Source organism: Oncorhynchus keta, chromosome 22, assembly GCF_023373465.1.
Source record: "Oncorhynchus keta strain PuntledgeMale-10-30-2019 chromosome 22, Oket_V2, whole genome shotgun sequence".
Lineage (NCBI taxonomy): Eukaryota > Metazoa > Chordata > Actinopteri > Salmoniformes > Salmonidae > Oncorhynchus > Oncorhynchus keta.
In genome coordinates, this window is record NC_068442.1 from 10250877 (window position 1) to 10273804 (window position 22928).

At 42.1% G+C, this 22928-nt stretch overlaps 1 protein-coding gene and 1 long non-coding RNA gene across 7 annotated transcripts; one reads left to right on the top strand and one right to left on the bottom strand.

Annotated features, from left to right (window-relative positions):
* Positions 1-404: 404 nt before the first annotated feature.
* Positions 405-21333, bottom strand: LOC118401024 (BTB/POZ domain-containing protein 10-like). Of its 6 annotated transcripts, none has more exons than XM_035798166.2 (9): positions 21099-21333; positions 19636-19772; positions 9420-9628; positions 8678-8987; positions 8479-8581; positions 3992-4112; positions 1899-2096; positions 1428-1538; positions 405-1086 (listed from the first exon to the last, which is right to left on the bottom strand). In XM_035798166.2, the coding sequence occupies exons 2-9, from the start codon at positions 19764-19766 to the stop codon at positions 767-769; spliced, it is 1503 nt and encodes a 500-aa protein (XP_035654059.1). In that variant the 5' UTR covers positions 19767-19772; positions 21099-21333; the 3' UTR covers positions 405-766. The 6 variants fall into 6 exon arrangements, with proteins under 6 accessions (XP_035654059.1, XP_035654058.1, XP_035654056.1 ...); XM_035798165.2 differs by having other exon boundaries at positions 21145-21332; XM_035798163.2 differs by lacking the exon at positions 21099-21333 and adding an exon at positions 20562-20719.
* Positions 4119-19256, top strand: LOC118401025 (uncharacterized). The gene is made up of 3 exons (XR_004829154.2): positions 4119-4500; positions 12612-12658; positions 13122-19256. It is a non-coding gene; the product is annotated as an uncharacterized LOC118401025 (long non-coding RNA).
* Positions 21334-22928: the final 1595 nt, after the last annotated feature.

Here is a 22928-nt window from a genome sequence, read left to right on the forward strand (position 1 = left end):
TTTTTATCACGTGGCAGAAAATGTCAGCTAGAGAACAGGAGACGCACAAGGATTGGAGGTAATATACAACAGGTATAACCAGTTAAGAGACCGGAGGTTTGTATCCAGGAAATCGTGAGTTGCCCATATACCCGGGCCTCATTGCTGAATTCCACTGAGCCTTTTTGGAAAAGTTTGTTCAGCTTAATGCTCATGCAGTACTGGTCCCTTCAGACACAGTAAGCGGTTGCCACACTTAGCAGCTGATGACAGCCGGCTGACAAGGTGCAAATATGGTAGGCATGCTCTCCAACTGAAACAGATTCAATGTTGTACCATATCGGCTCTTTATGCACCATTGACTGAGTAGTAGCTAATGAACATGTAAGCTTAGGTCCTTTCCAGCACAAGCAAACATACTCAAATCATTAAATAAAAATCTTTATTGAGGCCAAAGCATCAGTGAGGCTCCCCAGGTGCTCTGGTGGTAGACTACTGTAGTAACAGTCTCACCCACACCAACAGGCAGAGCAAGCAGAAGTGGATAAAACCAAACCCTTTAGGAACTACAGTACTGTAACTGTACACAGCAGCACCACCACACCCACAGACAAGTTTGTGATTCAAATATTCTTGATTTAAAAAAAAAAAAATCTCCTTTGGTCAGTTAACAGTACAAGGAGGCAATGCTTTGCTACTCCTTCCCAGGCTGTTGACAATGTATACCAGTTTTTTTTTTTTGCCTTAAGGCTGCACAAGAGTTGCAACGGCAATTTGGTTTCTGCTGTCAAACTCGCTCGTCACTACAGTGCTCTGAGGGGGCGTCTGGGTCTGGCTCGTAGTGGTAGCTTGGCTGAGGCTGGATGTCCAGTTCGTCCACCTGAGGGCCAGGGTGCATGTTGACCAGCTGGTCCTGGGGAATGTCCGCAGCGGCGGCTGCTAGGTTTGTGATGGACTTGCTCTTCACACACTGGAAGTCAACATGGCGGCTCTTGCCCTCCTCCTTCTCCCAAGACATGCGGATGAAGGGCCGCTGCACATAGTTGTAGATTACCTCTGGCCGGCCGCCAGGACGCTTCTTCACCTTCTCCTTGTAGGTGGGGTAACCTGGGAGGGTAAAAAGAGACAGTGACACATGTTCTGTTCAAACACTTCGAAATACATGTATTATATTTATACATCAACTGTAGTCAAATTTTTAAACCAAATTGAGGTGATATTGAGTTGCTCTTATACCTGTATATTAAGTTACATTTACTACTCTTCTAGTAACATTGACACATGCTGTAATGTAGCAATAAGATAAGGATTGCATAATAGTGAGTGGTTCTGGTAATTACAGGATTACTATGCAGGTTTAAGACCTTAAGTGTTATCAAATTGTAAAGACATGAAAGCAAACTTCTTGATTGACATTTTGTGGAAGGAAATTCAGTGATCCAGCATACCTTCAATTCCAAGTCTGATTTTCTTAAGTCCTCTGTCTTTTAATACTGATTTGGCAACGTCTCGATTCTCTATGTACTTGAAGAATCTGTACAGTTTTGTGCTGTATATAACTGTAAATAAAAAGTCATACATATTACAAGAAACTGTACAGGCATTCAGCAATACATAACTATTAGGTGTTGGATTTAAAGGTCTACTGCACTCATTCTTAATTTCCAGGGTTTGTATCATATAACAGCTGATGAAACTTGTTTCTTTTTGACCATTTTAAGGAAAAAAACACTACAGTAAGTAACTTGTCCAGAACTGACGCACTGGGCCTTTAACATTAGGGATACGCATACCAGCCAAGGGCAATTCTGTACACTAGGATATAAACTACTTATGGATGATTGTTGAAATGGCTTGCTTGTACAGTATTCCACATATATTATATCAACAGAGCCAGTGAGGCGAATGACCTAACTCACTCTGTGAATACTCCTCTCCCATCTGCGGAGGGTACTCTTCGTCCCAGTCCACCACATCGTCGTCAGTCAGGACCACCACGTGACACTCCCTCTCTCCGTTCTGGGCGCTGGCGACCATCAGCGGCACCACCATCTCCTCCAAGTAGAACTCAAACTGACGCCTCGCTCCATCGTTGGACAGCTCGTGCATGAGTGCACCTAGAAGATAGGAGTGGGTGGTGTCAGTGGGACAAGGTCATGAAAAGTGCATCATAGTTCTCACACTGAAATGTAAAGTGTGTTCGGAAAGTATTCAGACCCCTTTACCTTTCACACATTGTTACGTAAAAGCCTTATTTCAAATATGTCCCTCATCCATCTACACACACGACCCCATACTGAAAAAAGCAAACAGTTTATTTTTTGTTAATACATTTGCTAAAGAATTTAAGTATTCAGACCCTTTACTCAGTACTTTGTTGCAGCACCTTTGGCAGTGATTACTACCTTGAGTCTTCTTGGGTATGACTACAAGCTTGGCACTCCTGTATTTGGGGAGTTTCTCCCATTCTTCTCTGCAGATCCTATCAAGCTCTGTCAAGTTGGATGGGGAGCGTCGCTGCACAGCTACTTTCAGGTCTCTCCAGAGATGTTGTCCCGAAGCCACTCCTGTGTTGCTTGGCTGTGTGCTTAGGATCGTTGTCCTGTTGGACGGTGAACCGTTGCCCCAGTCTGAGGTCCTGAGTGCTCTGGAGCAGGTTATCGTCAAGGATCTACTTTGCTCTGTTCATCTTTCCCTCGATCTTGACTAGTCACTCAGTCCCTGCTGCTGAAAAACATCCCCACAGCATGATGCTGCCACCACGCTTCACTGTAGGGATGGTGCCAGGTTTCCTCCAGATGTGACATTTTGCATTCAGGCCAAAGAGTTCAACCTTGCTTTCATCAGACCAGAGAATATTGTTTCTCATGGTCTGAGTCCTTTAGGTGCCATGGCAAACTCCAAGTGGGCTGTCGTGTGCCTTTTACTGATGAGTGGCTTCCTTCTGGCCACTCTACCAGAAAGGCCTGATCAGTAGAGTACTGCAGACATGGCTGTTTTTCTGGAAGGTTCTCCCATGTCCACACAGGAGCTCTGTCAAAGTGACCATCGGGTTCTTGGTCACCTCCCTGACCAATGCCCTTCTCCCCGGATTGCTAGTTTGGCTGGGCGGCCAGCGGTAGGGAGAGTCTTGGTGGTTCCAAACTTCTTCCATTTATGAATGGAGGGCCCCGTGTCCTTGAGTACCTTCAATGCGGCATAAATGTTTTGGTACCCTTTCCCAGATCAATCCTGTCTCGGAGCTCTACGGACAATTAGTTCGACCCCATGGCTTGGTTTTTGCTCTGACATGCACTGTCAACTGTGGGACCTTAATATAGACAGTTGTGTGCCATTCCAAATTATGTCCAATCAATTGAATTTACCACAGGTGGACTCCAAGTTGTAGAAACATCAAGGATGATCAATGAAACAGGATGCACCCGAGCTCAATTTTGATTCTCATAGCAAAGGGTCTGAATACTTAAGAAAATAAGGTGTTTATGTAAATAAATTAAAAATATTTGTAATACATTTACAAAAAAAAAAAAATCAAATAACCGTTTTACCTTTGTCATTATGCGGTATTTTGTGTAGATTGATAAATTCTATTAATCCATTTTGGAATGCGGCTGTAAGGTAACATTTTAAAAAAAGGGAAGGGCTCTGAATACGTTCCGATTGCACTGTACATGTTCTCACACACACACACAGCAAGTCAACAAAACTAGGCACTCATCCACATTTCAAACAATGTCAATCAATGGCTACAGCAGTCAGTGACCCACATTGTGGAAACCTGCGATCATCTGAGTTGCATCAAATCTGTAGGCTAATATTGACCTGGTTTCAGAGCTGTGCATCATGTCAACAACCTCACGACACTGAACACAGGCTAAATATTGCCGCTAATACAGAATGATATGGCATGAAATATTACACAGGAATATTCTGCCTAAAATGTAATAACCCATTATCAATTTACAGCAATGAGGGGGAAAGAGGGCATCATACAATATATATACACACTCACTGAGGTCTCTACACTTGATGGTGCTGTAGTCAAATGAGATGCAGAGGTAGTCACATGCTTCTCTCAGCTCAGGAATGGGGATCCCATCAGGACAGCAGATTATCCCAGATTTGTAGTAATCCTGCCATTTGAAAGTCACACAGGAAAAACAAAACAGGCAGCCATTACTGAGGCTGGTCTGCGCACACAGAACAGAGCCTTCCGACAACAGCAAATGTCAGCGACGTCACACTCCCCCCCCCCAGAGCTATTTACAGCCAGTGAAATATTGACAGAGTTCAAATATAATGATGAAAATAAAAGGTATCGAGGCAGCAGCAGCGACGCGCAGCTATTCACAAGACAGCGTCGTAAACGGCTGTTAGCTTGCTCTGTGCCCTAAATGCTAATGCTGCCAGCCATGTTTTTTTCTTTCCCTGCTATTATGGTCGGGTTGCCTTTGATAGAAGAGCTCTTCACAATCACATAACGGATCGGTACTACGAGACATTCAATACTGAAAATTCAAGGTAAGCATTGAAATCAAACACAGAAGTGCTTGCAGCAAACCCGAGTCCTTAGCATTTCTCTCCCCCATTCAAAGAAGCATACAGATGTGAAATTGCTACTCTGGCACGCTAGAACACAGTGCTACCTCGGAGGCACACAGAGAGCTGCCCCTGATACTGTAATAAAGCCCAGAAACCTTATGATACACGCAAAAAACAGATGCAATTACCTGGTTGTTCTCCTGCCCTGTGTCTCTGGAGACTTAAGTGGAATACCGGGGCAAACGGACACAAAAATGAAAGCACTAGCATGTTGTACAGTATTAGTAGCTCTGATCCCTGAAAATCTGCTTTACGTAACACTGCACAGATTATCTGCCCAGCATTTCCACACTTCCCCAAAAATACACAATGTCGGATGGATAACCGCGGAGATGTTTAAACGAGTTTACTTGTCAACGTATCACTTGACAGTAATTGCATACAAACGCAATACAAGTGTTTGAATAATAAGAAAATGATGCCGCAATAATGTGCTAACAGAAAACAATGACCCCTATACATATGGCCACTCAAATCTGTGGCCATAACTCCACAACAATTTAATAAATACATTGAGATAGTTCAGGATTTTGGCAATGATGTCCTTTATCTACTTCCCCAGAGTCAGATGAACTCATGGATAAAATGTGTATGTCTGCGTGCAGTTTGAAGGAAATTTATAACTATCACCAGCGGAATAGTTATCTAGCATTAGCGCAATGACTGAAAGTCTATTGGTATCTGCTAGCATGACTTCCAGTCATTGCGCTAACGCTAGTTAGCATTGGCTCACGAAACTACATACATATATATACACTGCTCAAAAAAATAAAGGGAACACTTAAACAACACAATGTAACTCCAAGTCAATCACACTTCTGTAAAATCAAACTGTCAACTTAGGAAGCAACACTGATTGACAATAATTTCCACATGCTGTTGTGCAAATGGAATAGACCACAGGTGGAAATTATAGGCAATTAGCAAGACACCCCAAATAAAGGAGTGGTTCTGCAGGTGGTGACCACAGACCACTTCTCAGTTCCTATGCTTCCTGGCTGATGTTTTGGTCACTTTTGAATGCTGGCGGTGCTTTCACTCTAGTGCAAGCATGAGACGGAGTCTACAACCCACACAAGTGGCTCAGGTAGTGCAGCTCATCCAGGATGGCACATCAATGCGAGCTGAGGCAAGGTTTGCTGTGTCTGTCAGCGTAGTGTCCAGAGCATGGAGGCGCTACCAGGAGACAGGCCAGTACATCAGGAGACGTGGAGGAGAGCAACAACCCAGCAGCAGGACCGCTACCTCCGCCTTTGTGCAAGGAGGAGCACTGCCAGAGCCCTGCAAAATGACCTCCAGCAGGCCACAAATGTGCATGAGTCTGCTCAAACGGTCAGAAACAGACTCCATGAGGGTGGTATGAGGGCCCGACATCCACAGGTGGGGGTTGTGCTTACAGCCCAACACCGTGCAGGACGTTTGGCATTTGCCAGAGAACACAAAGATTGGCAAATTCGCCACTAGCGCCCTGTGCTCTTCACAGATGAAAGCAGGTTCACACTGAGCACATGTGACAGACTTGACAGTCTGGAGACGCCGTGGAGAACGTTCTGCTGCCTGCAACATCCTCCAGCAGGCCCGGTTTGGCGGTGGGTCAGTCATGGTGTGGGGTGGCATTTCTTTGGGTGGGGCCGCACAGCCCTCCATGTGCTCGCCAGAGGTAGCCTGACTGCCATTAGGTACCGAGATGAGAACCTCAGACCCCTTGTGAGACCATATGCTGGTGCGGTTGGCCCTGGGTTCCTCCTAATGCAAGACAATGCTAGACCTCATGTGGCTGGAGTGTGTCAGCAGTTCCTGCAAGAGAAAGACATTGATGCTATGGACTGGCCCGCCCGTTCCCCAGACCTGAATCCAATTGAGCACATCATGTCTCGCTCCATCCACCAACGCCACGTTGCACCAGACTGTCCAGGAGTTGGCGGATGCTTTAGTCCAGGTCTGGGAGGAGATCCCTCAGGAGACCATCCGCCACATCAGGAGCATGCCAAGGCGTTGTAGGGAGGTCATACAGGCACGTGGAAGCCACACACTACTGAGCCTCATTTTGACTTCTTTTAAGGACATTACATCAAAGTTGGATCAGCCTGTAGTGTGGTTTTCCACTTTAATTTTGAGTGTGACTCCAAATCCAGTCCTCCATGGGTTGATAAATTTGATTTCCATTGATAATTTGTGTGTGATTTTGTTGTCAGCACATTCAACTATGTAAAGAAAAAAGTATTTAATAAGAATATTTCATTCATTCAGATCTAGGATGTTATTTTAGTGTTCCCTTTATTTCTTTGAGCAGTATACATATACGTATACATATATACACACATTATATACACACACCTTCAGACAGGACTGGTAAAAAGTGCTCTTCACGGACGAGTCGTGGTTTTGTCTCGCCATGGTTGACAATCGAATTTGCGTTTATCGTAGAAGAAATGAGAGTTACACCGAGGCCTGTACTCTGGAGCGGGATCGATTTCGAGGTGGAGGGTCCGTCGTGGTCTGGAGCGGTGTGTCACAGCATCATCGGACTGAGCCCGTTGTCATTGCAGGCAATCTCAACGCTGTGCATTACAGGGAAGACATCCTCCTCCCTTCCTGCAGGCTCATCCTGACATTACCCTCCAGCATGACAATGCCACCAGCCATACTGCTCGTTCTGTTTGTGATTTCCTGCAAGACAGGAATGTCAGTGTTCTGCCATGGCCAGTGAAGAGACCGGATCTCAATCCCAGTGAGCAAGTCTGGGACATGTTGGATTGGAGGGTGAGGGCTAGGGCACTGACATTGACAACACTGACATTCCATCCACCAGAAATGTCCAGGAACTTGCAGGTGCCTTGGTGGAAGAGTGGGGTGACATCTCACAGCAACTGGCAAATCTGGTGCAGTCCATGAGGAGGAGATGCACTGCAGTACTTAGAATCTGATGTAGCCACCAACTGCATTGGGTTTGGCAGATGGCAGGAGAACACTACCTGCCCCGATGCATAGTGCCAACTGTAAAGTTCGGTGGAGAAGGAATAATAGTCTGGGACTATTTTGTATGGGTTGGGCTAGGCCCCTTAGTTGCAGTGAAGGGAAATCTTAACGCTATAGCATACAAGTACATTCTAGACGATTCTGTGCTTCCAACTTTGTGGCAACGGTTTGAGGAATGCCCTTTCCTCTTTCAGCATGACAATGTCCCGTGCACAAAGCGAGGTCCATAGAGAAATGGCTTGTCGAGATCAGTGTGGAAGAACTTGACTAGCCTACACAGAGCCCTGACCTCAACCCCATTGAACACCTTTGGGATTAATTGGAATACTGACTGCAAACCAGGCCTAATCACTCAACATCACTAATACTCTTGTGGCTGATTGGAAGCAAGTCCCCACAGCAATGTTCCAACATCTAATGGAAAGCCTTCAGAAAAGTAGAGGCTATTATAGCAGCAAAGGAGGGACCAACCCCATAGTAATAACCATGATTTTGAAATGTTCAACAAGCAGGTGTCCACATACGTTTGGTCATGTAGTGTACCTCTTAACATCCTTCATACTGGACACAGACGTAAATATGGTATCCACGAGTTCAACTGACTATGGGGAAGTAGATAAAGGGCATCATCGTCAAAATCCCAAAGTATCCCTTTATTTTGGTGCAATAATCAAGGTATTTGTTTTAGAAAGATAGTGTTTTGACCTGAATGCCTATTCTTCTTCCTAATAAAATAAATAGGGGATGGATATAGAATCTGTGAGAGAATGCATTTCCCATTCCAGTCATGAAGATTAATGACGCAGCAGTGTAATCCTTCACTTCGTCAATACCAACCTGTCTCTGGGTACATTAGGTGAAAAACAATGACATTATCAAACGTGAATGAGATCTTATTATAAAGCTAGTGAGTCTTACCAGGATAGCTCTAAAAACCGTTGAGCTGATTCCATCTGCCACCTCAAACTCTCCTTTGTCATTGGGCCTAGTGAAATTGTATTCTCTCCCAGATCCAAACATTCTATGAGAGAAGAAAACATTCAGATTGAAATGAATGTTTTAATATCCCTTTTAGATGTCAGTTTAATTTGTGGTGATACAATAGTATGCTTTATACCTTCCCAGCATGGTGTTAGGCTGGGCGGTGAAGATGGCTGGGTCCACCAGGAAGCGGGTGTTGTCCACTATCAGAGTGACCCTCTCGGCGGTCCGTAATGTGCGCGTCCCCTCCTTTGCGTTCTCATAGACGTAGAGGTGGTCACAGGGACCGTGCACGTGTCCATGGCCCAGACTCTTACAGTGGGTCTCAGTACTGAGAAGGCTGCTCCTGCTCGCTGCGATGCAGCTGGGCCCCACGGAGATTAAGGCCCTGGGGGGCCGAGGACTCGACGACCTGGAGGAGGAACCACCCTCACACCGCTCACGATCTGGGAGACACAGACAGGCAGAGTACCGTAATTAAAAGGTGCCAACACTGCTGTGTCATCACACTGGATGAAAAGGCACATTGTTAACGCTGGTCAAGTAATTGAAAGCTTTCGCAAGAGTCAAAATGCTTTCCTTTCAAGACTACTATTCAACTCTTACTGTAGCAATTTAAACATTCAGTTTAGTTATTGGCTTAATTCCCTGAGTGGGTACAGACAGTGGGGACTACCTGGCTCCGCCTCCGGGTGAGGCTTTAAGACGATTTCAACACGATGAAACCACATTTCTGAGAGCTCTGATTCAGTCACTGCTTTTATGTAGTTAGAAAGGGACTCAATCTCACAGCTGTACCGGAGGCATGAGAAAGCCTTGTTATGCCAGAGTTGAATCAAGCACCCTGTGTGGTCTCAAAGCAGTAATGGAGTACTCACCGCTGTTGTGCTGTCGGGTGGGCGAGGTGACGTTCCTGATGCAAGGGGTCAGCTGACCCTCGCCCCTCTCGTGGGAGGAGTCTCGGGAGCGGTCGCTAGACCTCCGGCGATCACTGTCCCTGCAGCGTTCGAGGCCTCCACTAGCGCCATGCAGGTTCATGTTGACCAGGTCGGCCTCTAGTTGAGGGACTGGGACGCGGGGCTGGGCACTGAGAGGAGCACACCACACACATCCACAGTCAGACACACACGAGCACAGAGGGGGAAAGGGAGTCTTTTGTATGCTTCTCTGCAGAGAAGTGGGTAAAAGCCTGCAGTAAACTCATGTGAACCCTCTGTGAGAGAAAAAAATAGCAGCGCCGACTGCTGTAGAAAGATGGCCAATACAACACTACCGCTTGCAGCCCTATACTTTGAGAAACCCATTAGGGAGTGAAAGAACACATAAATAGGACTATTACTCCTCTTGTAGTGGCATTGGTAAAATATGAAATATTACACTGATGGAGCATGAAGTTACAAACGCACCTTGAAATCTTTTTTTTTTTTTTTTTTTTTTTTTTTTTTTTTAAATACTTCCACAGGATAATAGCACTATTATCCATCGCAAAAGAGCCCATCTGTAGGGAAACTGGAGAAACTGGTCACCCCATTGAGACAGGCAGAGAGGCCGAATGCATCCACGAGAGCTGTTATGTTATCTGCGGCAGCCACTTTACCTCTGAAAGCTCTCTCACACTGTCTGGTCTGTCTAGTCTGACCAACGTGCCATGCAGCAGGTCTCCCTAATAAAGAGCGCGTCCCTCCCGAGGGAAGTGATGATCAAATATGATGAGGCCAAAGTGAATGGACTGGAGAGAGCAGCACAAAAGAGGAACTCAGACGGGAGAGCTCTAGAGAAGCTGCCTTTATAGCCCCTCAAATGGACGTCATCCATCCACCTTCTAGCTCCCGATAGAAATATTCAACCCAGTCAACCGTTAACAATGTCTAACTGAGGCGCCACCTCCACTGATGAAGTCCCAGAGAGTGAGAGAGATGGCTCACTGACTGAGTAGGAAAAATCTAAGTCATTCCACTACATGTGGACAACTTAATTTCAGCAGACATGTCGTAAATAAATATAAAGGATGTGGAAAGATTGGGCTGATTTCAATATCTTATTCATAGTGTTTACGCTTATTGAAACAAATAATTGTCTACATTTCGACAGCAACTGAATGGATGCTAATGACTGGTCCAGAAACGGGAAGATCTAATCATATTGTATGCAGGTCAGGGACCGCCAGGCTTGCCCTACAGTATGTGGGTCCTCTGATCTTTGTGGAGCTTGTCCTTGTTATTGCACCTGCATTGAATTCTGTACTGCTATGAGACCTTCAGCCATGTAAATAAAAACAACAATGACAGGACTAAATGTACATCCCGTGTGTCCTCACATGACTTGTGGACTTCATAAGAGCCTTTTTCAATAGGTTTTATCTAAAGACAGTTCTTGACATGGAGCAAACAATTGCTCTACAGGCTCATATGGGTTTCTCTCAAAAAGAGAAACTCTTCAATAGAGTAATGATTCTCATCAGGTTGGGGAATGTGATTAAGAGCTTGAATGTAGAATCAGCACTAGTTATGGAGTGATGCCCCCATTGCACTCAGCAGAAATTCAGGTGTGGAAACAGCAGTATCAATCCCTCTTTCTATTCTACAATACTTTGGTTCCTTTAGCATAACTGCAATTCTGAATATAAAGTAGAATGTCAAAACGGGAAAAGTTTGGTGACCAGATTTGTATTTTTTTTATTTTAAATGTATATAACAAATCTTCCCCCAGTGCATGAATAAGGAAAATCTGGCAGGATTAACAAACAAAGGGTCAGCGAAAGCGATAGAGCTCATCTCATCTTTCATGCAGGCAGAAATGCAAAGCTATATCCATCCACATATCAACTCAATGGCTGCCGCTATTACCTCACATAACCTCTTGGAAAAGGCATTGATTTCCACGAAATTATCAAATGCAAATTGCGATGTTTAATGTTAAGTTTAGTCATTTTAAGACTATTACTATGACTGTGAGAATGGAGGCAAAGCATAGATGAACTGGTGTTATAAATAAGAGTCTGCAGCATTGAGTCCCGTTCCTTAAAGAAAAGGGTCCCATCAATAATTTAGAGCACTGCTGACACTTTCCCTGTGATATTAAAACAGAGAGAATGCACGCTAGTGTCGGGAGTTTAACCCTCCACAAAAGGTAAACCCCATTATGCGTTCTGATCGGCAAACCCAATGAAAGGACACACTTCATTTCAACAAGACCCGTAGTCTTGGTTCTTTTCCTCTTGCCATTCATAAGAATGCGTGGGAAAGCCACAAAAAGCCGACCGTTTAAATAAATATTTACAAAAACATAGGTAATCAACATATGCTATAATAAATGCAATGGATAGGATGCTTCGCAGACTTACCCGTTTGTATCGCACGGCAAATTAAAGACAAAGCAGCACGGGATGAGCTGAGGAATGAAAGCACAAAGGACTTGTGCTCCTCCGAACAATGCAGCCTTGCCAGCCGGTTCAGCATCCTTGGGCATTACTTTCGAACTTCAGCATTATTTCGTAGACTGTTCGACTTGCTAGCTGTAAAATTATCTTTCGAAAGCCTCGATCGCCCCAATTGGAACAAAAAAGAAGAAAAAGAGCGAGGACCAGTCATTCAGTTCAGACAGGGAGACCCGTAGAAATGAATGGCTGTGCGTTTTTTTTCCACGACACTGAATCAGACTCACAGAGCAGCCCTTCTGACGTAGTGCGACCTCCCAGTCTACTGTCCTGATATCGCCTGACTCGACAGGGGAAGACTATAAGGACACAGTTGACGCTTAAACCCACTAGCAAAAACCTAAAACGGACCCTTACCTTAACCTCATTGTGATTAATTCTAAAATGAAATAAAGGTTTGGGCGTAAGGCGTGTCCTTATATAGCCTTTTCCGACTCGACACGATTGTCTTCAGCAGAATTGCTTGGTTGATTAAATACAATTGCTGATTTGCGAATGATGAACATGACAGCACCAATTGACTTCGGTTTTACTTGGCTGTAGATTACAATGCCAATATGTGCTAAAAATGTGTTTTTGTTGATATTAACATTTAATTTGAGCTAGAGATTCATATAAATTATTTATTCCCCAGATAAGGGCTTTGGTTGAGAATCACAGGAGTGAGAAGTCCATCCAGAGGTAGGATTACAACTACAGCAACCTGGTCTCAGAGAATTTTGTATGATTCTGTGCTTAAATACAGGAAACTCAATTTATTCTGAACAAAAATATTTTAAAAAACACAAGTGTTGGTCCCATATTTCATGAGGGGAAATTTAAAAATCCCAGAAATGTTTCATATGCACTAAAAACTTCTCACAAATGTATTCTACAAATTTGTTTCATCCCTGTTAGTGACCATTTCTCCTTTGCCAAAATAATCCACCCAATTGACAGATGTGGCATATTAAGACTAATTAAACAGCATGATCATTACACAGGTGCACCTTGTCCTGGTGGAAAAAAGGCCACTAAAAATGTGTAGTTTTGTCACATAATGCCATAGATGTCTCAAGTTGAGGGAGTGTGCAATTGGCATGCTGACTGCAGCAATGTCCACCAGAGCTGTTGCCAGATAATTTAATGTTAATTTCTCTACCAGAAGCTGCCTCCAACATCTTTTAGAGAATTTGTCAGTACATCCAACCGGCCTCACAACTGCAGACCACGTGTAACCACGCCAGCCCCGGACCGCCACATCTGGCTTCTTCACCTGTGCGATTGTCAGAGACCAGCCCCCCGGACAGCTGATGAAACAGAGTATTTCTGTCTGTAATAAAGACCTTTTGTGGGGGGAAACATTCTGATTGGCTGGGCCTGGCTCCCCAGTGGGTGGGCCTATGCCCCCCCATGCCTGCGCCCTTGCCCAGTCATGTGAAATCCATAGATTAGTGCATAATTAATTTCTTTCAATTGACTGATTTCCTTGTATGAACTGTAAACTCAGTGAAATTATTGTTTTAATATTTTTGTTCAGTATAGTATGTTACATTTCATATGGTATGTATTAATTTATGGATATCCATCACCCATTTCATATGTTACAAATCACAATTTGTATGATATGTTTAGAATTTGCAAAAAACATGTTACGAATTCTAGCTAGGTGGCTAATGTTAATTAGTATTGGCTCGCAAAACTACCTCCAACTGTGGGTTTCCTTTGAACATGATAATTTGGATAGCCATGCTAGCGTCGCCCCCATGTGGGGGCCAGCAAGCAGGCTAAATAGTGAGGTAACGGCCAATCCAGTAGGGGATAGAAAATATAGTGAGTTTGGATTGGTCAATAGACTTGTGGTATAAGTTAAGCTTCTTCACGTCACCCAATGGTCCCCCGACCACTTCGCTTCCCTCCATTGAAAATGAAGGGCTTTCAAAATGTAATCTCCACTTGTCATCTTCTATGGAAAACCACTTAACTTCCTTCATACTGGACACAGAGACAAAAATAGTATTAACAAGTTAATCTGACTCTGGGGGAGGTAGACAAGGGGCTTCCTTGCCAAAAAGCCCAAACGACCACTTTAAGGAAGTATATGACATGATTAACAGTCCACAATATGCATCTGAGCGTGTCAAAAAGACATAGGCTATCTGATGGACCAGAATAGCCACACCCTAAAAAGCCCTCATTTGACACTTTGTCTGTTGTGATCCTGGTCTACTAGACTAGAAACATAGTAAAAGAAAATCCAGGATACCCAAATTAGTATGATATGTTACGTTTGGTATGGTTACGTGAGACAGGTGGTTACTTAAGGCAAAAAATTAAAGTAGGGTGGTTGGTCGGGTGGGTGTATAACGCAAACTTCTAGCTGAGAGTTCAAATACTTACTACTTTTTAAGCTACTATGCATTTCTGCTAACCCTTCCCCTAAACATTAACCTTTTTCTTTTTAGCTAACCCTTAAACCTAACTCCTAAATGTAACTTTAACACTAATCTCTAACACTAACGCTTAGCTAGTGTTAGCACAAAAATTATGTATAAAATGTTTATTCATTGTATGTGTCTACAGATGATCCAAACAGAGCAGTATCTTCTTAACCATACAATAAAAGTTTTCACAAATTAAAAAGAGTGTTTGACACATTGGAGTGAAAAAGCTGTGGCATGTCAACTACCCATTTACTCAAAGAACAGTGTAGATGTACATTTTGGTAACAGAATGACGGTAAAATCTTCCTCAGTTCGTGACCACGTTTTCCAAAAACTCTTAAATAGCTACTCCAAATTAACATTCAAAGATGTTTGAAGAAAGAATGGGGTGTCAGCTATGATAGGACACCTTGAGCTGTGCTTTGTGACTACTATTAATTCCCATTTTAGCCAATTCAGTTGCATTCATTCTGTTGCCGACTTGGTAACAGAATGACGCATATTAAAATACCCTATTGTGCATCTTTCCCTTTCAAGACGATTCGATACGCATCTACTTGAGAAACATGGGCTCTGACAATCCAGAAATTAACACATTCATAGATAATTGTAATATTTCCAGATTGCAAGTAAATTCCTGAAACAAAACACATTTGACTTATTTCAAACTGGATTAAATAGATGTGGTTTTCAGTAATGGCTTTATGGGATAGCTAGCAACTTGTAAACAATTACCCATTCATATAAGTGAGAACTATTTTAATAGTAGTGTTAAATAATACACATCGGCTGCTAAGCCAATTATATGAGTGTGGCCTTCCATTTCAAGTATGATGGTAATGAAGTTCTTTATCATAATTTTAGGTGGTGGTTGCTAGATACAATGGTATCTTCAACCTAGCCTAGCATTTAGCTAGCTAGCTGCAGTACAAGCTAGCTTGACTTGCTAGAAAGTTGGAGAAACAACTAACTAATCAAAACATGTTTTATTATCACCTGAAACAAACGACTCAAATCCTTAGATTACGTGTTTTTGCAAAGGAGGAGTAGAGTAGTTGACATATGCAAGAATTTGTTTTTGTAATTAGCCTATTTCACAGCAAAGAAAGAGAAAGCTAGTGAGGAAGGGGGGAGGCACAGCCAGGAATATAGATGAAGTCGGAAGTTTACATACACCTTAGCCAAATACATTTAAACTCAGTTTTACAATTCCTGACATTTAATCCTAGTAAAAATTCCCTGTCTTACGTCAGTTAGAATCACCACTTTGTTTCAAGAATGTGAAATGTCAGAATAGAGATTTATTTCAGCTTTAATTTCTTTCATCACATTCCAAGTGGGTCAGAATTCTACATACACTCAATTAGTAAATCGGTAGCATTACTTTTACATTGTTTAAATTGGGTAAAAATGTTTTTGGTAGCCTTCCACAAGATCCCCACAATAAGTTGGGTGAATTTTGGCCCATTCCTCCTGACAGAGCTGATGTACCAGAGTCAGGTTCGAGGGCCTCCTTGCTCGCATCGCACATGCTTTTCCAGATGTGCCCAAAACTTTTCTATGGGATTGAGGTCAGGGCTTTGTGATGGCCACTCCAATACCTTGACTTTGTTGTCCTTAAGCCATTTTGCCACAACTTTGGAAGTATACTTGGGGTCATTGTCCATTTGGAAGACCCATTTGCAACCAAGCTTCAACTTCCTGACTGATGTCTTGAGATGTTGCTTCAATATATCCACATCATTTTCCAGCCTCATGATGCCATCTCTTTTGTGAAGCGCACCAGTCCCTCCTGCAGCAAAGCAACCCCACACATGCTGCCACCCCCGTGCTTCACGGTTGGGATGGTGTTCTTCGGATTGCAAGTCTCCCCCATTTTCCTCCAAATATAACGATGGTCATTATGGCCAAACAGTTCCATTTTCCTATCATCAGACCAAAGGACATTTCTCCAAAAATTATATTTGCCCCCATGTGCAGTTGCAAACTGTAGTCTGGCTTTTTTTAATGGCGGTTTTGGGGCAGTGGCTTCTTCCTTGCTGAGCGACCTTTCAGATTATGTCAATTTAGGACTCGTTTTACTGTGGATATAGATACGTTTGTACCGGTTTCCTCCAGCATCTTCACAAGGTCCTTTGCTGTTGTTCTGGGATTGATTTGCACTTTTCACACCAAAGTGTGTTCATCTCTAGGAGACCGAACGTGTCTCCTTCCTGACCGGTATGATGGCTGCGTGGTACTATGGTGTTTATGCTTGCATACTACTGTTTGTACAGATGAACGTGGTACCTTCAGGCGTTTGGAAATTGCTCCCAAGGATGAACCAGACTTGTGAAGGTCTACAAAAGGAATTGCTTGGCTGATTTCTTTTGATTTTCCCATGATGTCAAGCAAAGAGGCACGAAGTCTGAAGGTAGGTCTTGAAATACATCCACAGGTACACATCCAATTGACTCAAATTATGTCAATTAGACTATCAGAAGCTTCTAAAGCCATGACATCTTTTTCTGGAATTTCCCAAGCCATTTAAAGACACAGTCAACTAAGTGTATGTAAACTTCTGACCCACTGGAATTGTGATACAGTGAATTATGAGTGAAATAATCTGTCTGTAAACAATTGTTGGAGAAATTACTTGTGTCATGCACAAAGTAGATGTCCTAACAGACTTGCCAAAACAATAGTTTGTTAACAAGAAATTTGTGGAGTAGTTGAAAGACGAGTTAATGGCTCCAACCTAGGTGTACGTAAACTTCCGAGTTCAACTGTAGTTGTAGCCACCAGGCAGACAGTCGGAACCGTGCATCGGTAAATCAAAAGCTGTAGGCCTTTAGAAGAAAGAGCAAGCTAGTGAGGAAAGGAGGTAGGAAGGGGGTACAGCCAGGCATAGGAACTGTAGGCAGTGCTGCATCTCGCAATTTTGGGACTTGCAATGGCTAGTGAATTCACTAAAAGTAGAGGCTATCAAATGAGGAGGCTGAGCTATTCTACACGCAACAGGCCAAAGACTGAACACACCTTTCTTTGAGAAAAGAAAGAGCAGGCAAGCTAGCAAAAGGAGGTGCCGGCATAGTCGGAACCGTGCACATTGGCTATATCTTGGTCATCTATATCTAGTCTTACAATGCCTAGTAAGTTCACCAAAAGTATATATTAGGCTATCACTGAGTATGGCTAAGCCATTTTACATGGTGCCAGTGAATTGAAGTTGATTATTACCAAATTAGTCAGTTTAATTAGGCCTAAATGTGCAACAAGAAAAATAGGCCTATTGTACCTATAGATTATTTCAAATAAAACCACAGCTGGCTGTTGATGTCCTAGGCAATAGATCTTAAAGCAGGGCATCCCCGCTAAATGTTTTGTAAATGGCAAGTTCACTTTCTGGGCCATAAAAGCATCACGCGCAGCTACTGTTCAGCACCACAAACCAGAAGAGGGGAGGGGGCATTTGTTAGGAAGGACGTCTTCCATTGATAACTGAAATAATGGCACTTCCTCAATTTTTAAATATTATGGAAACATCTATACAAATACCGGCACATAGAATAAAAACCTCCAGGTTTCCAGCATAAAATTTTTAAATGACATGGGGGCAGTTTGGAAACTGAGTCGGCATCTGGAATAATGCACATGCTTGGATAATTACTTAACCAACATCTCTAGTAATAATAGTTTCATCCAATAGGGCTATATAACACAGAAAATAGTCTTTTCAGCGTAGAGTGCGCCACATGGGATCTGTCAAAGCGGCGCACGGCAGAAATATTCTAGTTCCTACACATCTACATTCAAACAAAATAAGCCTTTTATAGGCTAAGTTGATAAGCAAATACAATGCTTCATACCAGTCCTCTCTAGAACGCAATATTAGTCTTGGTAGGACTGCAATAATGAGGTGGTGTGTACGTATGCACAGCCTTTCAATATGTTTTGGGCGTCAAGCAAGAGTCGCCTGTGCTTAGCTCAAGTGGGTTTATTTTTTATCCTGAAAAACTCCACAGCCCTTAACGATTACAAGCATACTCATAACCTGATGTAGTCACCACTATACTTAAATATAGAGAGTGGTACTCAGTAATGTGTTGTATTTGCACCAAACACTATGTATTCGGGACAAAAAGTGAATTGCTTCGTCACATTCTTTGCAGTATTACTTTAGTGCTTTGTTGCAAACAGGATGCATGTTTTGGAATATTTGTATTCTGTACAGGCTTCCTTTTCACTCTGTCAATTAAGTTAGTATTGTGGAGTAACTGAGCCATCCTCAGTTCTCCCCTATCACAGCTGTTAAAGTCTGTTTTAAAGTCACTATTGGCCTCAGTGAAATCCCTGAGTGGTTTCCTCCCTCTCCGGAAACAGTTAGGAAGGATGCCTGTATCTTTGTAGTGACGGTGTATTGATGCACCATTCAAAGTGGAATTAATAACATTATTATTATTATATTATCACCATGCGCAAAGGGATATTCAATGTCTGCTTTTTTTTTCTCTATTTTTACCCAGGCATTGGGTATTTTTACTGAGGCATTGGAGAACCTCCCTGGTCTTTGTGGTTGAATCTGTTTGAAATGTAGTGCTCAACTGAGGGACCTTACAGAAAATCGAATGTGTGGTACAGCAATTAGGTTTTCATCCACAAATTATGTTAAACTGGGGTGGCGGGGGAGGCAGTGGTCAGAGCGTTGGGCCAAAGGTTGCTGTATTGAATCCCTGAGCTGACAATGTAAAAATCTGTCGTTCTGCCCCTGAACAAGGCAGTTGACCCACTGTTCCCCGGTAAGCCGTCATTTAAACAAGAATTTGTTTTCGTCCTGCCAACATTGTAAATAAAAAATAAATTAAATTGAAACACTATTATTGCACACAGAGTGAGTCCTTGCAATTTATGTGACTCAGTACTCAAATATTTAATCCTGAACTTATTTAGGCTTATAACATAAAGATTGAATACTTATTGACTCAAGACATTTCATTTTTTCATTTTTAATACATTTGTAAAAGTGTAATCCATTTTAAATTCAGGCTGTAACAACGAAATGTGGAAAAAGTCAAGGGGTGTGAATACTTTCTGAAGGCACTGTATATAAATTAGTACTAGACAGTTGTCTTGAATGCTGAACAGTCAATAACAATCAAGCACATTCAGAAGTCTTTCTAAAGTGACGTCCCTGTTCTACAATTATTTTTGTAAGTAGCAATACAGTACTCTTACCTAATGAGAGCTGTTTATTACCTTGAGTGTCTGTGAAGATTACTTTCCCAGTTCTCAGTGTCGCTTGAGTTGTCATCTAAATGTGGACATTCAGCCATCACAGGTAAGTAGTTAGAGGTGTCAATAGGGAATATGCCACCATCAGCACTCATGACATCCTGTTAATAAGAAAACATAAACGTTTGTTCTTCTCTTCACATTAGTTGAAGAAATTTAAACATCATTTATAATGGAACGCTAGATAACATCCAAAACCTTTATTGGCAAACGTAACAAACTTACTCTCTATCTAGCCAAGTTAGACTTGACTAAAAATAACAAGCTTGTGGTAGTACCACCACCAAGCTAGCTAGATGGGCCCATTGTTTGTTAGCTAGCTAACTAGACGTGGAATAACTTGAGTAGAGGTAGCTAAATGGGAAACTGAAAACATTGATGTGACATGGCTGGCTAGCTAGCTAGACTGAACCTCTTAGATGTGTCAGCTATTAAGTGCAGGAACTTGCAGGGATTTGTAGTCTTGCTAGCCCAATATTCGACTAAAGGAAAATAATGTTACTCCTTCGTCCAAGTTACATGTTCTATTTAAATGGCGAATTGGTTCTGGAAGCAAGAACAGCCAAATACTCCATCTAAACGTGATTAGATTGACTCGCGGTACGGTCCTGGAAACATTGATCACTCTTTCAAAACATATCAAAATAATTTCACAAATGCAAAATACACACTTACTGTATGATGTTTTAACATTTACAGCCGGCAGTATTCTTCAGTGACAACAAGTTTGTGGCTAATTAAAACAGGTAACGTTAGTACACCCTCGGTCCTTCTGACTGATTTCCGTAAACAAGCGATGTAACATAGAAATATGGCCGTTTGGGAACACTAACCATAAAAAAAAAAGTACGTATCAATTTAAAACTTAAAACAATAAATATTTTTCTCACCGAGGTCTTTATGCTTCCAAAACAGCACCGAAAGCGCTGCGTGTTACTGTACAGACCGGGCGTCGTGGCGCCCAACGAACCAACCCCCCTACAAGACGCCTTCAACCAATGACTCATGTGTATAGAACCACGAGTCATGATCAAGGGCTATAGTCTTGTATGTCTACTTTGATGCTAATTAGAATTTCCGAATCTGAGAGAAAATAAAGCCGAATATAAGTCACCTTGTCTGAGAGAGAGTTTTACGGTTATCAAAACGTCACGCCGAGGAAAGCCTACTATAGCTACCGTTACATGAAAACAAACATACCTTGTTTGAAGTGGTTCTAAAATCCCCAAATGAATGAAAAAAAAACAATTGGAACAATTTCCATGTTTGACCGCTAGGTTATGACTCATGCTGGTAAGCAATGAAGACATTTTAGACAAACAAACTGCTAGCTCGATATCAAACAGTTTTAACCAGTAAACTTGTAGCTAGCGTTAACGTTAGTTGGCAGGATAAAATTACGCCCACGTTAAATTACATCTCCTTACCTCGCTGCCTGAAGTAGCCCGCTAACTATAGCATGGCGCTCCTTACCTCTTGGGATTCATTGTTGTCTGAGTTTTATCCGAAAGCGAAAGTAAACAAATTCCTAATAAATATTTTTGCTAGATTGGTGACCGACTGATTACAGTAATAGTGACAGCCATGTTCCCCGGACAGCTACTAAAACAGGCCTAAAAGTGTAATCACTTGTTTTGACTGTTGAGCAACTAAGGTTATAGATCGCGAGACTATATAACCTCGGCTTGTTCACGAGGGTCGGAATTGCTGCGCGCTGCGCAATCTGCAGTCTAAAAAACCCATCAGGCCCCCAAACAGTTAGGAAATTAAATATTTCTATTCATTGCTATATGTGTATATAACGGTTATATATCAATGTTTATGTTCATATAGGCTACTAATTATGATGAGTGAATATGCAGCTACCGTGTACATTGACCCCTGTGAACAACCACTGAGGCGCTAACAGTTATTGCGCTAACATCAGCAACCAATCACCTCCCGTCTGAGGTGTAAATTCATATTCATACGTAAGTGGTAATGAATGATACAGTAACCTTCCAATTTCGGAATCATCAGGGTTGATACATTAAGTAGAAATATAAATGAATACATTAGTAGGCAAACTTGTAGGCATATCAACGTTCCGTGGGCTATTCAGCAGTTTAAAAAGCCAGCAGATGGTAATAAAAATGGAAGATTAACTTAATTGTTTATTGCGAAAAATACAGAATATAGCTATTGTGATAATGCTATTTTATTTACAACAAACACTAACATTGCGGCACTTTGGAGTTGGTTTATATAAAACATATAAGTGACTACATTCTACAGTTAAAGTGCATAAATATTTAACATTTATGCTATAGCTCATCAACTGTAATGATCCCTATCCCAATTAGGCCTACTGCATATAAGTATCCATGCACAAGATACACTATTTACTAGTTATTTATACATACTACCACAGTTTTACACCACATATAGAAATACCATAGCACGTATAGAACACGAAAATACAATCACCATCAAGTTAATAAACAATTGCATAACGCTTACTTTTTTCAGATAATTAAAAACAATGTTTTGGTCCTAAACAGTATTCGCCCTTCCTTTTTATTTGGTTATGATAAATAAATAGCGTAAACTACTTCATAATAAATACAAGTGCTTTAAGCTAAAACTGTGGAAGCTTAGCCACCTCACAACTTGATTTCCCCAGTACCATTTTAAAATCGCATGCCCTATACATAAATAAGAGTTGTTCAAATAAAACAGAAAAACTATAAAAGTCATGAAATAGAATGAAGTGTCAAACGTGGTAGCCTACAGTCCAGACTGCAAAAACCTAATTTCACTGAGCGTTGAGTAGCTTCTCCAAAATGTTTAAAATGTATTCAACTTCGTTTGGCGTTAACTCCTCCAAATCCAGGAGATCCTCGGGAAGAAGCCTTCTGGCTCTAACTTTCTCCCCCCTCTCTGCATTTCGAAGCGAGGCTGTATGGATGTCCCTCAGCTTCATTTGGAGCCAGTCTTGCCTCTCCTGCACGTGCTTGTGTTCCCCAAGGTTGTGCATTAGTTGTACTTCACTAATGGATCTCTTTCTGTAAGAAACAATACATACTAAGTTATATGTCTTATTTTAAACAGGACATTATTATCATTTGCAAGTAGGCTATAATATGGTATCATGTCATATCCAATCATATTACAATAAAATATCATATAGTATATAATATAAAGTTATTCCATAAAGTTATTGTCAGGTTCAAGGTTCAATCCTACATCACTGGTCGTCCTTCAGATTGCGTTGAATA